Source organism: Pecten maximus, chromosome 17 (genome assembly GCF_902652985.1).
Source record: "Pecten maximus chromosome 17, xPecMax1.1, whole genome shotgun sequence".
Classification (NCBI taxonomy): Eukaryota; Metazoa; Mollusca; class Bivalvia; order Pectinida; family Pectinidae; genus Pecten; species Pecten maximus.
In genome coordinates, this window is record NC_047031.1 from 26,515,160 (window position 1) to 26,532,504 (window position 17,345).

The following is a 17,345-nucleotide window of genomic DNA, read 5'->3' on the forward strand; positions in this document are numbered from 1 at the left end:
AATCAGTTTCTCATTTGTTTCACTACTACGAAATAGATCCCTCAGCTTCAAAGACACCAATACGGCAAGCAGTTCATTTGTTTACAAACACTACAACATTCGTGAATATTCATAAGGAACAGTTGAATGACGTCATGAAATGTTGCGCAGGTGTGGCGCGGAGGTTCACGAGCTCACTTGTTCACGGACACGAAATTTCCGATATCTGAACTCAACAATTTTCATGGTAGATAATGAATTTCTTTGTTTAAAGCTTATGTTAAAACGTTATGTTTTTAACAAAATTATGTTATGTAGATTTCGAACTTCACCTTAAAAGGTCTTTACAAGCGAATTATCTCATAAGGCATCGCCTTCGGCTGTGATACTATTTGGCTAAGTTAATATGTTACTTATTCTTTTAATGTGACCATTAACCATAACCTGTTTTGCAAAAGGAAATGAAGCAAATATCGTTTTATGATTACAGCAGTTTTATTTGTTTTTAGCTGCTACATCCCGGACTAGAAAGGTGTCGTCATCATGCTCCTGAAATAGACAAGCACATTACTGATATAGACTTGACATTTACTCAAATTGGAAACAGACAATAAACCTAAAATGAGTTATAAATCTAAAACAAAAAAGTTAAATCTAACCGAATGTTCTGAATAAAATTATCACGTTTCGTTAAAAAAATTCCACTTAGTATAAACTAATCGCATGTCTTATTAGGAATGATAACCTCACGTGCAGTCAAGGTCATATTTGTGAGGTCGGAGTATTGTTTATTATAGCATTGCCAATACTGCATTGGGAATGGCGATACAAAGACAACACACACATTATGAAATATAATTGCTACACAATAAATATGATGATTCGTTCCTTTATACGTCATATTTTTTTCAGATAAAAACATATCTATATTCACCTCATCTGAAGATGACGATACTTATGAAACATCGGTCTCAATCTTAATAGTGTAAAATGCCTGGTTTCAAGTAAAAATTAAACTTACGTATCCGTTTGTTCCATTTTACAAAACTAAGCAGTCTTCGCATTTTCCATTACAAGCGATCTTCATACGTCTGCAACAAAATAATCATTCACCTGTAACCATCAAGTCTATGAAGACAAAATATACACTTTCCAATACTTAAAACTAAACAATCTATCGCAGAATGAATTCAGTTACAAACAACATTAATGCACAACCTCCCCAATGCCACAAGTCCACACCGTCTAATTTTCAACATTGAATAAGGCCTTAATATGTTTCCTATTTCCCCGCTATCGACCCTTGTCGGTGTGTGTTTCTCGTGAAAATGAGAAGTGGGCAAGTCTTTAATGTCGTGAATGTTCAAATCACTTTACTGTAATTGCTCTTGATAAATGGCGGGACATCGTATGTTGAGCTGTAAGCATGTAGATCCCACTCGAAATGATAATCGCTGTTCCTGGATGACAAAACAGTTGCATTGGGCGTTCTATACTCATTTTATTTGAAGTTGTTACATATAGTATATCTATATCTTTTGTTGCTTCTATGAAAAAGCTTATATGTAACAAAATAACAATTGTATAGTTGTTAAGTTTCACGGGGCTCGCGTTAGTACCAGTATGACCTAGTTTGCTGGTATTAAATTTGACCCAAACCATTCTGCAATTAACACTTCCGTTCGTATTTATTTTCATGCTAGAAATAATGACCACGAACATTGCAAAATCTAATCCCCTGCGAAAAATACCTACTTTACAGTATGACATACATATAGGCACATAGTAATACACAAAGGCCTTACTTGCAGTCTGCTTCGCACTTGTTACTATATGTGATGCCGTCAGTACCACATACGGGGTCATACACTTCAGCACAAGTGCATTCTTCTGGTACAGGACACGGACATTTTCCTTCACAGGCTATCGGTATTTGCCTGTAAATATAGCGATGGTTTCGTCAGTACAGTCAGGATTTGATATAAGGTGTGCCAATAAAGAAACATCTCTTTTTTCGAATGAAATCGGTTTCCCCGACGACGAAACATTATGGCTTTAACGCGCATAGAATTATATTTCAAAGTGTTAAATATGGACAAGAATTGATGTCAGGATAAGTAAGCTCTGCATCACTAGACCCAGTGGAAGTGTATAATCACACAAGATAGTCCGTAATCCCGGTGTAGCAGCCTATTCTTTCCGCTCTGCTGAAAGTTTCCCCGGGGAAACAATTGACTAGCTGATTCTTTCCCGGTGGAAAGACTAGCTGATTCTTTCCCTGGGGAAAGAATCAGCTAGCCAATTGCCCCTCCCCCCTCAGTTGAATCTTTCCCTGGGGGAAAGAATTGGCTAGTCAATTGTTTCCCCCCTACCAGCTCAAAGGTGGGGAAACTTTTGACTTTTGACTTTCCCCTCCCCCTATATATTTGGTCCGCTTATTCGCTATATTTTATCAAAAAATCATTTTCTCATATTAAAAAGAATTATCTGATATTTAAGCTTTTATTATATTATCAAATATAGTTTTGATATTATAAAATCATTCATTTTCTATATTTACAAACAGAAATAAATGATTTATTTAGGGTATGATTTTGTATTTTTGTTTATACAAAAAACTAATATTCTTTACATATATCTGAAAATAGAGGTTATTTTCTTTTTATGTACATGTTGAAAAATATATTTTGGTTATCAGAAAAAAAGAATATTATATGAGACAATAAATTTGTTCAATTCATAGTATAGTAATTATAATTTTATATCAAAATATTATTTCCTGATATTAAAAAAAGTATTATTTATTGACTATTCTATAATAAAAATAGTGAATAGATACTAAAAAGCACAACAACTTGTCATCTAATAGCATGAATAGTGGGGGAACCTTTGCCTAGGCCATTCTTTCCCGAACTCGGAAGAACAGGCACGGCATCAAGACTGCCCACATCGACAACACCACCTGGATTGCCAGGATCACTGCACATTCAGTGACCAGGACTGCCCACATCGACAACACCCCCTGGATTGCCAGGATCACTGCACATTCAGTGACCAGCGGCAAGCTCGAAAGCTTACGGGAATTGCAAGCCTATTCGACCATGGGCTGAGATAAACTAGAGTCGAGCTGTTCCTTCCCTACTCCATGGAATTCTTGGACAGGAAGAACCGTCCTCCCATCACGAAACGACAGTTCCCAAGATAGGAACAAAGCAGTTTGCAATCGACTGAAAGCCGGGAGCAACATTCCAAGCAGATTGCTTCCCTCTCTTACCAGAAGATAAAGACGAATTTTTAATATGGGAAGTAGAAGGTTGCCTGGATAATTGGGAAACTCCGTCACGAGGCTGGTTATGAGGACAACTACTGCGAATCACCTACTGCGAATCCCAATGACAAGGACAACATGCGAGAGAAGCATTATGAAAGTCCCATTTTCCGTAGAAGTACATCTCTATATTCATTGTGTAACCTATAAATTAAGTAATATACATGATATATCTAAAGTATATAAAGGCCGTACCTGCACTCTGCTTTGCAGTTGTTATCGTATGTAACCTCGTTAATGCCGCACACGGGGTCATAAACTGAAGGACAACTGCATGTGGATTTAGGGCAAGGCCATCCTCCTTTACAGGCGATCGGTATGTGTCTCGAATCAATCGATGACATCGTGAGTACAGCAAGGATATGATATAACGAAGGTTAGGAAACACGCGTCACATGTTGACGAGGCAGAATCTCCTCTCATCATGTCTACATTTGTTTGATCCAAAAACTTATCCCGGCAAAGTAATATTATGGTTCACTAACATAAGGATTACTTTTCGAAGTATTTTAAAAATCATTCTCTTAGTTTGTGTTGCATTTCCAATTAAAGATGGCCTTGTAGTTGCAATATTCGGTTCATGTACATACACGGTAAGGAAACCCTTTACAAGGTATCTCCATGTTTCTACCAAATATCAATAATTATGTCAGTTATGTATCTCACGCCGGTGATAGGATTATCAGAATAACATAAGGATATGAGTATATCTCACATACTTGCAGTTTGCCTCACATTGGCCGGCGTATGTGACTCCATCTTCTCCACACACGAGGTCGACACTATCGGAAGGACAGTCACACTCACCACATGGACAGGTCCCGTTACAGGCAATCGTAACCCCTCTGTTGATATTAATAACAATCGTAACCCCTCTGTTGATATTAATAACAATCGTAACCCCTCTGTTGATATTAATAACAATCGTAACCCCTCTGTTGATATTAATAACACTTATAACCCCTCTGTTGAGAGTAACAAAATCGTAACCCCTCTGTTGACATGAATAACAACCGTAACCCCTATGAAAAGGCAATCGTCATCCCTCTATTGACATAACAATCGTAACCCCTCTGTACAGACCATCGTTACCCCTCTGTTGACATAACTAACAATCGTAACCCCTCTGTACAGAACATCGTTACCCCTCTGTTGAGATGACTAACAATCGTAATCCCTCTGTACAGACCATCGTTACCCCTCTGTTGAGATGACTAACAATCGTAACCCCTCTGTACAGAACATCGTTACCCCTCTATTAACATTAATAAAACAATCGTAACCCCTCTGTACAGACAGACCATCGTTACCCCTCTGTTGAGATGACTAACAATCGTAACCCCTCTGTACAGACCATCGTTACCCCTCTATTAACATTAATAAAATAATCGTAACCCCTCTGTTAGGATGAAAATATGTCATAACAAGATAATGTTTTAATATCGTTAATGAAGTCACGTTACAAAACTTTTCTAATTTTCCTCTGTTGTTTCAATCACGTTCAAATCTCGTTTTGATCTTATGTAAGGGTATTTTGTAATATGTATTAAAATATGGTCAATCTTATTAGCAATGGCAATCCTGAATGAAAACGTGTTTTCAAAAGAATTTTGATAAATTACCAATATGAAAGCCATTTTTAAAATCTGCATTACTTGCCTTTTATAAAAAGCCCAAATTTCACATTTTTAAAATCTAGATTGATCAATTAAACCATCAATATGTGGCCATTTACAATTGTAGCAAGCTCATTTTTGCTGTGAAATTGTTTGATGTTCACAATAATGAAAACAATTAATATATACAAGAGTGTGGAAAATTATACATTTTATAAATTCATATATACTAGCGGAAAAAAAGGAACGCACGTTTATTTTCGAGTTATCATTTTACATGATTCGCTTATTTCATCTTACTAAATACATTATGATGATTTTATTTTTCATTTTATCACTAACGGTGTTGGAATGAATACCGTTAAAACAAGGTTACCCCACGCCGTTTCCTGATTCAAATCAGTTGCGTATGTGCCCATCGATAATATCAGTCGCTGCTCTTCGTTTCATTGATCCCATCAAGGTGTTTATAGCCCTAGGATCTGCGTGAGTTGAGCGACGCGCTTCCTAACCTTCCTGTCTAGCTTGTTCCACAAATGATCTATTAGGGACAGATCTGGACTGTTTGGTGTCCAACTAAGAACTGGAACGTTGTTTTTAGCAAAAAGTCAAGGCTAACGATACCGTTTAGCTACATGTGCCACTGTATTCGATGTTGCCGTCGCCTCTGCGTAAGTGGAGGACTAACATTAGGACGAAGCGGCCCTAAATGAAACTCCCGCAAACGTTCCCTAACAGTTCGTGGACACACTGGCCGACCATGAGTGCCGACAACTTGATGTGCCGTCTTCGTTGTCATCTGAAATCGAATACGGAGATGCAAAAGACGTCATGTGCGGACGTCCGCTCCTTGGACGGTCACCAATCTCCCTGTGACTCTGAGTTGTCTCCAAAAAACAATGTAGTGTGGCCTCATGTACACCATATTGCCGGGCTATATGGTATTGCGAATGTCCCTGCATTATAACAGCAATGGTCCTACCCCTATCGACTTTACTTAAACGCGGCATTTCGCTGTCCACTTGCTTTGAAAAGAAGTGTTGTGTAGCTTATCTGTACTGTATCCTGGATGCACGCGTTCTTGAAAAATCTGCTGAAAGCATGCAACGTCATGCGGGGTCGCGGTCGACTGAATCTAAAATGCACAGTGCACGGAGCTCATGATCAGTGTGAAACTTAATTGAATTCAGACCACTAAAAGTTATATTAGAAAAACCGAACTTGCATTTTTTCCCTGCTAATATATTATATAAATATATATTTTAATTTCTGGTGTCAATTAAGCAACTTTTTTTTTTTTTTATTTTTTTTTTAAACGTTAATTAGATTTAAAAAATTAATTTAATGCATTAAAATCTAAAAATAATGGTGAAAAATGAGTACTTTGTCACAACAAATTAAGGTATAGGGGTAGCTTAGAATGCTGTTCTGAGTTAAATTGACAGGTTAAACAAATTACTCTTCGATGATCTAAACAAAAGTACTATTTATCTGACATCACATAGGAAGAAATTGCATAGATTTTTCCTGTTAAAGGTAAAAACATCAGAATGTACTAAAAATCACATCTTTTGTCAAATTTGTCTGGTCATAGCACAAAACGACCACATGGAAATACAGTTCTTTTTGCATATTCTGTTTTACATTTGAGGGTGTATAACAAAAATCTTAGATAAGATAACATATTCTAGTTGATTATTCCTTTTTGTCCACGTACTTGCAGTTGGCTTCACACGCATTGCTGTGTGTGGCTCCGTCGGTGTCACATACGGCCTGTTCATCAGGTAGACAACTACAGGCAATACACGGACAGTTCCCCTTGCATAATACATCTACCTGTCTGTAAAATAGCAAAAACGTAATGTCGGTAAAATGAAAGGTTTAGTTTCTATGTAATGATCGTGTGCTCTTAAATGTAAAGTTCGTTGAAAGTTGAAAGTTTTGACAAAAAATATAAAGAATGTAAGATATGTGTTGTGTTCCGCCATGTATAAAATTTGCTGTTTATGGTTGATCTCTTGTAATACAAATGTGTTTGTCTGAACGACCAATACAAATCTGAAATCTGTAAAGCCTTGGAACGCTTTCGTGATTGTATTAGGTTGTTTTTGCTGAGACTGTTTTAGCTGCAAACATCACTAAGAAGGAAACACTTGTATAGTACATTACTTCATCCATTTTACGCCCTATGCATTCAGTAATAAATTGCTTCAATTGTGTGTATTTTGTATAAGGCTTTTATAAAGTATTTAGAAACAAAATAAAGTATGACGAAAGTACATAGTAATACAGTGTACAGCCGTACTTGTTGTTGGCTTCGCATGTGTTATTGTACGAGACCCTGTTTTAATTCCCCCCCCCCTGTTCCTGTCCAAATCGAGGGCGCCAAATTCGACGTACTATTTATCAAATTGGAGTTGCCTTAGGTGTCAGACGTCGGGGGAACTCTATCAGATTTATAGAATGATGTGCCAGACACGCGATCAGTAATTGCAGCACATCTACATTGAGGAGGACATGGGCAGTCTTCCTCTACGACGAATACCGATGTTAGTCATGGTGGGATCTATATAGCATTGTGTCATGACCAAAGTAAAATGACTTGATATTGTGACAGAACGGTAGTGTGACCCAGGGATTCATTTGTGTGCATGGTTTATTCCATAGCATGCTAAGTGTAATAAAAAGGGTGACGTTTAAAATTATGTTCACACTTGTAAAAATTATTCTTATATCAGAACTATTAAAGTCAATTTTGTTTACTTGTGGAAGATACTGGTAATTGGGTCTTTATTGTATATTTCTATATTGTATATAATGTGTGTATATTCTATACGATATTTCTATATTGTATATAATGTGTGTATATTCTATACGATATTTCTATATTGTATATAATGTGTGTATATTCTATATGATATTTCTATATTGTATATAATGTGTGTATATTCTGTACGATATTTCTATATTGTATATAATGTGTGTATATTCTATACGATATTTCTATATTGTATATAATGTGTGTATATTCTATATGATATTTCTATATGTATATATATATGTATATTCTAGACTATATGTCTATATTGCATATAATGTGTGTATATTCTGTACGATATTTCTATATTGTATATAATGTGTGTATATTCTATACGATATTTATGATATTTTACAATATTTGACACAACAAGCATAACCTATACTTTGTGATCATTTGGAAAATACCTACCTGCACTTAGCCTGACATTCATTGTTGTACGTATTGCCGTCAATGCCACATACGGGCTCAAAGACAGCTGGACAGGTGCATTGTGGACTGCATGGACACTCTCCTTTACATTGAACCAACACGTTCCTGTCCCAATCAGTGTTTATTTTAGTCACGGTTGATATAAGATAACAGTACAATAAAAATATTCGACCGTGCTTGCTACTTTGATATCTTGTTAACTATGGCTATTGTTACCAAGCTTCATTCCCCCAAAGTACAGTACATTTTCACTGACATTTCCATTAAACGTCTCCTCATGGTCCAGTCAATCATTATAATAATTAGTAATTATCGGTAAAAGAAATGTCAAGTTTTAGAATCGTATATTATTACAGGTCCACTCTCAAGAATCCTATTGTTGAAAACAATTACTAAGTATGGTGTAATTTTTATTCTAGCGCGTACATCCATGTCAGCAAAAATGATGACGTAATATAATCTGTGTGTCCGAATGTCATAAAAGCAAACAAATAATACCAACTGCTTTCAATTCAGAAATGAAAGAATTTAATATTTATACCTTATCAGATTTTTCATAACGACCGACTCACCATAATACTGTGAAATTACGTAAAATCTGATGTCACCTCGTAATCGTTGAGTTCCCTCCCTTGATACATACATCAAAACGGTTACGTCATTCAGTATGCTTGCAAATATTCGGTACACAGTATTATATTATTTAAGAACACTTTGGCAATACCGTTTTTAGTATTATCACTTTCTACTAGTACTTACTGACAGTTGGCGGTACACTCGTTTGAGTAGGTCTTTTCGTCCTCTCCACAAACTGGGGCGTATAATTCTGGACATACACTTGTACACGAACATGGACATTTACCTTCGCACGAGACCGGCACACCTCTGTAAATAGTATGTACACCTGAAACCCTGCTCTATAGAACAATCATCAAGTAAGATATGCCAGGACTCGAGGCACGGTTCCATCTCTCAAACACAAACAATAATATTATGGCACATGAATATGAATTTAATCAAAAAGTATGGTCCTTCTAGGACTTGTCGGCAATGTCAGGGACATTTTACAGCTGTTTCGCTCTTCTAGGACTCGTCAGTAACGCCAGGGACACCACACAACTGTTTCTCCTTTCTAGAACGTGTCAGTGATGTTGGGGACATTATACAGCTGCTTGTTCGTTCTTTGACTCGTCAGTAATGCTAGAGACAACCTACAAAAACATACTCATTCATAGTCTGCTAAATAGCTATACGCACGCACAGTCTACAATACATATCCTCACGCGCAGTCTGCCAAACAGCTAAATGCGTGCACAGTCTATAATACATATCCCCACGCGCAGTCTGCTACACAGTATTATACTCACGCGCACTCTGCTAAACAGCTGTTGCCATACTCTTTACCGTCCTCGCCACAGACAGTGTTGATTTCCTTGGTACATTTGCACTTCGGCTTACAGGGGCATGTCCCCTTACATTGCTTCTGTGTCCCTCTGTTAACAGAGAGAAAAAGTCCATACTTTAAACGTGGGAATTTACACGAGGGGGAATTCACGCTTATTATGCGGAACTCTTTCAATCGCGAAAATTCACCCCAGATGTATCATTTTTATACCAATTTGCGTAATCTCGAACTACAAACGAAGGGGGGATCGATCGCGAAAATTACTCCCATGCGTTCATAGTTTATATATCGAAATAACCCCACGCGAAAATGACCACGTTTACGGTATAGAAAATAAGTACTTCAAGGAATAAAATCTTTTGTTTTATCCCAATATCTGAACTCTTTGGAATTGACATATTTCGTGGTATGAAATATACATTTGTATCACATGATTTCGAGATGAATTTACTTCAGTATGTAAAATTATTAAAGCATGGATAATTTGATTCAAAACTTACGCGCATTTCGCTAAGCATCCGTTCCCGTAAACTTTGCCGTCCTTCCCACAGATTGGCTTGTAGTTTCTTGGACAAACACACATCCCAACACAAGGGCAGGTTCCTTGACAAGCTACCGACGTTCCCCTGTCAAGTTTTATTGGTTTATTTTGTAGGATCGTATCAGTGCATCTTAGACAAATTGTTTAATCGTACGGCACGTCATAAGCAATTGTCGTTCGTACACACACAGATAATTTAGATCTGGGAGATACGTGGACGTGTTATTATCACATTGATCAAACAAGACCTCAATCTTCTAGGAAACTCTGAATAACAGTGAACGATCTTATTGATGCAACACATTACATGTACATCGTCATTACAGCACAGACCTGATTAAATACCTTGACTGATTGATTGATTGATTGATTGATTGGGCTTTACGTCCATGTTCCGGTTATAACCGAGCCTAGGACACATTTTTTGAATACCTTACACGGTTCTAGTTGTAATTTGTCTCTTTACATTTCTACAGGATTATTTCAGCTATTGTTAAGTTTTATTCTTAACCAAACTCATTCTGCTACAAATGCATACTCACGCGCATTTTGCTAGACACTTATGATCGTATGTAAATCCATCTTTTCCACACACAGGGCGGATCTTTTTGCCACATTTACACTGCTTTTTACATGGACATTTCCCTTCGCAGTCAACCTGAACACCTCTGCAAAAATAGAAAAGCTACATTCTGCTTTTGTCAGATTTAAACATTTAAAATATTTTAAAATTTCTGTAGTAAATGGTTCTGGTTGCTGGAAACCGTTTTGACTGCAATAAAAGAAACTACAGGAATAGCAAACCTCACTTCATAAAGCTCACATGTATCAAATATGAGTATTGATACAATCACCAAATATTTGATGAACTAAAATCTTATATATTAAACAGATGGATACCTATCATGCATAAAACATCTGATTTCATGTTTTCACTTCAGAAAATATTCAATTGAGGTCATTGTGAGCTTCTTTTATGAACCCTGAAGAACTACCTCGCTTTACTGAGCCAGAAACAGGACATTCACGCTAAAATGTACGTAGACTCCATCCACTTACCGACATCGAGCAACACAAACATTCCCGTGGGTATTTCCGTCGGTTCCACACACGACTTTGTGATCGGTAGGACAAACACACGGCTTACAGTTGCCATCATGAACGATCTCGTAGTTACTACAACAAACATATGTAGATATAAAACACATATATAAGTAAAATTCGTGAAGAGCCAGGGTAATTCTTAGGTTCGGCCTCTATGTAGTAGTTGGTGACTACCTCACTCAAACTTGGGGAGTGTCTTGCAGAAAGACACAACTACAGTATCAAAGACGGGCCCGTTTGTCAGCTTTCCGAGAAACACATCGAACCAGCCAATCCTAGTGTGTAACGTGTGGTACGTTTCGTCGTATCTAATTGATTCTTATTAGTAAGAACAGTTAAAAACAATCGTAGTATCTAAATATCAGTTACAAATGAATGATAAATAATAGGGCTTTTTTTTATATCAAACAAGAAGAATTTATATTTTACCCAAAGTATTGTCCGCATTAAAAAGTGTGTCTGTCTATGAGCCCATCGATGACAATATTTGGTTTTAGTATATAAATTGATGGGTTATTTAAGAAATAATTAACGATGATTCGTGTATTATTGCAGGATATACAACGAGGACGATATATTTTATAATTGAATTAATAACGAAGGCCGCAGGCCTGAGTTATTAATTAAAATTGCAAAATAACCGAGTCCGAGTTGTATATCTTGCAACAATACACGAGTCAAAGTTGATTATTTCTATTCTACCATGTACTGTTTAGTTCTGAGATCGACCTCTTTCTAATAGAAAAACAGCAAAGAAACCCCGAGAAAACCTTGTAATTTATTTCTTGAGTATTGCATTATTTGTTGATGAAATATACAGGCAATACAGTACTACGATCAAGAGCATCTATTATATGGCATTGATTTTGAAATTAAAAAAAAAAAAGATAAAAAAAAAAAAAAGAAAAAAAGGGGGTCCTCCGTAGGATTCGAACTCGCGTCGTGAAAAAAATTTATTTATTTATTTTTTCACTGTAAATTTAAAAAATCGCAAGATTGGAACATTTCCTTCACTGAGCATCATCATATTCCTACGCTTATAAATGCAGAACCTCGCCACACTAAGAATGAAATTAACAAAATAGCCATTCACATATTTCCATTTCTCACTAAAACCCAGTAAAATAAGTCTTTCATAATTAAGTGAGCTAGCATTATCTGGACATACTTTCGAAAACAGATTCTCCAATATTTCAACCATAAAACCTTTTAAAACTGATAGCTCTGGACAGTATACAAATAGATGAAATACATCTTCTGACTGTTTCTGACAAACCGGACAATCAGCCTAATCCGAAAAACCGCACCTGAGAAGTTTCTGTCTCGTAAAAATCGCATTATGAACAACTTTATAGTGCAGTTCAACACATTCGACCGGATAATGAGGCACGTGTACAGCTCGAAAAATAGTATCAACCCGTTGGGCCGGAAAGCAACTCGACCAGAACGACAACGCTGTCGGTTGTGTCAGACCAGTGCACGTGTAACAGTTGTTTACAATGGTTTTTAAAAAATCTAGAGGCAACTGCCTAATGATATTTAAATACTTAGTGGATATTTCTGTCTTTTTGATGTCTGGATGATTTTCTTGGACTAATTCCACTACTGCACTGATGGGAAGGAAGCCCTCTACAACTTCGTAAGTAAAATCCTTTAAATATACAAGACCGGCATCTATAAATATTTTTTCAGATAAAGTGGTACCATTTTCATTTACAATCAATGGATTTTAAAACACGGGCTGACAATAAATATTTTCCGGCCTTTTTTCAAAAATAATGGAGGCATAAATATCAGACCATGCTAGTAACATTTCTCTGTAGAATGGTGGGATACATTGAAGATATTTTGATTTAAAACAGCAATTAAAAACACTTAAACCAAGTTTCATATCACCAATTTTAGATAAAAAATACTTGCATGTTTCTTTTCAATGAGTTGTTTCCGTACTATAAAACAATCTGAACACAAATTTTATTCTGAAGGACCTCAATTTTAGGTCTATATCCGGATACTGTAATCCCCCTTCAGACTTAGGTCCTATAAGGGTTTTGTAGCCAACCAGGTGAGCACCGTTGTTCCACAGGAAATCTAAGCATATTTTTTTTTAATTGAATTTTGTACCTCTCAGGAATACTTGTAACAGTCAGAGTATACCAACATTTTGATAATAATAATGAGGAGATTACAGTAGCTCTACCCTGGACAGTTAATTTCCTCTGAGACCACATGTTTAAAATATTTCGTACAGATACAACCTTAGAATCCCAATTCAAATATTCACATAATTGATGATTGGGACCTAAATATACACCAAGTACTAGAATCGACTCCTGTAATAATTTAACATTAAACGACTGCGATTCGGCAGCTGACATTTGTCCTCTTCCAATTCACAATAATTCTGACTTTTCTCTGTTTATTTTAGCCCCCGAAGCTCTGCCATATTTATCGAATACCCTGAAGGCTTGATCAATAGAAGGTTTATTGGACAATGTCAGTGTGGAATCGTCAGCATGTTGAAATATTTTAGCAGAGTTATCACTCATAGGAATTGAAATACCAGCAATTTGATCATGTTTAAGTATGGCTTGACCTAAAGGTTCAGCTGCGAGCACGTATAGTAACGCAGATAGCGGACAACCTTGCCTTACTGAATTTTTGATAGGAAAATACTTAGTAAGGTGACCATTACATTTTACACTGCTATAAATGCCATTATAAAAAATTTTGATCCATTCAATAAAAAAATTGCAAAAACCAAATTTCTCTAATACTTTGACAAGATATGAGTGGCTTACACGATCAAAAGCCTTTTCTTGGTCTATTTTCATGATATATCCTTCTAAGTTATCCATAGTAGCTAAATCAATTATATCTCGCACATTACTGATATTGTCTGCTATATCACGACCCATGATGCAACAGCTCTGATAAGGGGAGACAATTGACGGTAGCACTTTTTTCAATCTATCGGACATTATCCTAGCTAAAATTTTATAGTCAACGTTTAAAAGACTGATAGGTCTCCAGTTTTTTAGGTTTGACTTTTCCCCTCTTTTTTTATAAATAAGACTGATTACACCCAGTTTCGTCGACCTAGAAAGCTCTCCCTTTTCTTGGATTCCGCTTATTAATCGCAATATAATACCTTTTAATTCAGGAAAGAACTTTCTATAAAACTCTACAGTTAACCCGTCCTGGCCCGGGCTTTTATTACTAGCCATGCCCTTTAAGGCTACCTCAATATCATCATCTGACATAATAGCCTCTAACGACTTATTGTTCTCCCTTGATACTTTTTTATCAAGACTATTTTAATACTCATCTATTTCATCATCCTCCACTGTGACACAAGAATACAAATTGTGATAAAAATTGTAGATTTCATCTAACAAATCACTTGTTTGGTGTACCGAATCGCCATTAACAGTTTCAAGTAATTTGATAGTATTTATGTTTTGTCTATGTTTTACCAAGCGGAGAAAGTAGGACGTGCCTCGGTCACTTTCTATTGCCCACTTGGCCTTAGACCGTAAAATTGCCCCCTTACATTTTTCTTCCTCTAAGACCTCTAATTCAGCCTTGACCTCATGTATTTTTTCTACAAGCTCAGGGTTATCAGAGCCGGCTAACTTGGCAGAAAGGTCACTAAGCTTATTTTGTATTTTATAATACTGATTATTTAAAGTTTTTTTTCGGTTAAACCCTTTTTACCATATATCTGTGAGGTCCTTTTAATACGGTACTTTAAGTTGTCCCACCACACTAAGATATCCTGCTCCATTAACTCTTCTTGTTGTGCATCAGATATAATATTTTTAATTTTGTGAATAAAATCTTCTTCCGACAAAAATGAATTATTAAGTACCCACATACCAGGACCTTTCTCAACATTATCAAGATCTAAATAAAGGGTAACAAAGCTATGATCACTGAAGGATGTGTCATTATAAAAAATATTCTGTACACAGCCTGTTAATGTCTTTGATACCAGGAAAAAATCTAATCTACTTTGCGATAACCTACCATTACGAATCTGTTTCCTAGAAAAAACAGAACTTTGTTGGTTTCGTCTTCTCCATAAATCAACAACATCATATTTTTTTTAACTATATCTAGTAATCCTTTAACACCAGAATCATTTAAATGCTGTGTAGCACCCGACCTGTCTATTTTTGCTAGTGTTGTGTTAAAATCCCCAGCCATAATAATGTTATCATAACCACCATCTTGAAGGTAATTATTAACTAATTGGAAAAAATCAACTTTTTCAGCAAGTGAGTTAGGTGCATATATGTTAATTAAATTTAATGTGTTTTCATCTATTAGTAATTTTACATGTAGAAATCGGCCATGGTGCCCATAGCTTGAAATGATGTACCGTTTAACATTATTTCTCAATAAAATTGCCACACCTTGGCGTCCATTGTTACCGTTGGAGTACATTACACTACCATTCCATTTATCTTTTACTTGATTAATAGAATTTTCAGTCCAAAAAGTTTATTGTAAGAAAACGATGTCAATATTCCTTTCATCCAAAATAGAAAAAAACTTTTTGCAATTTGACAATATCACTTAAACCATTACAGTTTAATGTCACAAATTTAAACATCACAGAGACAAAAACAAAAATCCAACAAGGAAAAAACCCTATATTTCTTTTGCTTTTTTCAAAAAATCAATCCATACATCAATAAAATCATTGGAATCCATTAATTCATTTAACATTTTTACAAACTTATCTTCCACGTGAGAAGTAGCTCCACTTCTATCAGTAGAACATAGTGTGGTATTAAAATCACCACCTATAATAACACCACCGTCCAACTTCGTATTAACAAAGCGGAAAAAACCTAATCGATCATTTAATACATTCAGTGCATAAACATTGATACTATGTAATATAGCGATATCAATGTGTAATTTTACGTGTAGAAAACGACCCACATGCCTTTCATTACTGACCACACACATTTTGTTACTTATCAAAACAGCCACACATTGGTAACCACTATCGTTGTTACTAGTGTAACTTGTACCGTTCCATTTATCACCTATTTGATTTACAAAAGTTTCGTTCCAATGAGTTTCTTGTAAAAATACGCTATATATATACTGTTCGTGAAACCATGCAAATGTTCGCTGAAGTTTCAAAACATCTTTTAATCCATTACAATTAAGAGAAGTCATCTTAACCATGATACAAACTAGGAAACAAATAAACTCTATTTTGTATACTTTTGAACAGAAGTTTTCCTTTGTTTTTGCCGTGTTTGAAATTGTGATGATGAAAGGAAATGTGGCCTCTTTGTTATGTTTCTACGTGTTTTTTTCTGCTCTAGCCGATTTACCACAGTGATACCCTGGGTCTGAGAAACTTCATCCGCCCCCGACATATCAGAATCCCAAAAAGTCCCCTTCAATTTATCAACTCCCTCATCACCCCCTAAATACAATGAATCATGGTCCGTATCCGGAGACGGATGAACTTCCCCAGACTCAGACTGACATTTATTTGAAGCAACGACCGGAGAAATTCCACATGCATTCTCATAATAAGTCTCTAATTCTCGATCTTGTACCCTCTGTATATTGGCCTCAGGTAAACCAGTGTCATTGAACATACGTTGTGTGTTATCTGTTGTCGGTGAAACGCATGCGCAGCCACCCTCGACGTCGCGATCAGACTCGTGCTCGTCTCTAGTCGTGCATACGTCGTCGTACATTCCTTCATCGCCTGCAGCGTCGTCTTTTTTACAAATACAAAATACCTTGTCACAGTCAACACATCTATTGTCCTCCATTGTGTCGTCACAATGGCAGTCAAACGATCCACACTCAGCACATAGGGAAACTGTCGCGGGTGCTGTCATGTCACGTACGCGTTCACACGGACATTCCGATCGGATTTCACCAAGTTTTTATTTCATCCAAATGCAAAACAAGCATATAGGGAACAGTACAAACATTTTCATAATTATCATGACATAGACAAGCATAAGATGGCGGAGGACAATATTACCATCAATACTAATGAGATGTACAAGACATGTTGTAACTACATTGTGTTATCAATATACACTGTAAACTCACCAGTTTCAACTTATTGAATAAAT

The 17,345-nt window shown here is 36.2% G+C and overlaps 1 protein-coding gene across 3 annotated transcripts in view; it reads right to left on the minus strand.

Annotated features, from left to right (window-relative positions):
- Positions 1 to 454: 454 nt before the first annotated feature.
- LOC117315455 (serine protease inhibitor dipetalogastin-like) overlaps positions 455 to 17,345 on the minus strand; it is a 38,484-nt gene continuing 21,593 nt past the window's right edge. For 2 of the 3 annotated variants that reach the window (XM_033869647.1, XM_033869648.1), the window contains exons 4-14: positions 11,179 to 11,295; positions 10,662 to 10,787; positions 10,079 to 10,204; positions 9,541 to 9,666; positions 8,933 to 9,058; positions 8,153 to 8,278; positions 6,641 to 6,763; positions 4,027 to 4,152; positions 1,785 to 1,916; positions 1,001 to 1,070; positions 455 to 528 (exon numbers count right to left, since the gene is read on the minus strand). In XM_033869647.1, coding sequence (XP_033725538.1) covers positions 1,019 to 1,070; positions 1,785 to 1,916; positions 4,027 to 4,152; positions 6,641 to 6,763; positions 8,153 to 8,278; positions 8,933 to 9,058; positions 9,541 to 9,666; positions 10,079 to 10,204; positions 10,662 to 10,787; positions 11,179 to 11,295 — 1,180 coding nt within the window. In that variant the 3' untranslated portion in view covers positions 455 to 528; positions 1,001 to 1,018. The remainder of the gene's footprint in view (positions 529 to 1,000; positions 1,071 to 1,784; positions 1,917 to 4,026; positions 4,153 to 6,640; positions 6,764 to 8,152; positions 8,279 to 8,932; positions 9,059 to 9,540; positions 9,667 to 10,078; positions 10,205 to 10,661; positions 10,788 to 11,178; positions 11,296 to 17,345) is intronic. The other variant, XM_033869649.1, reaches the window with a different exon arrangement.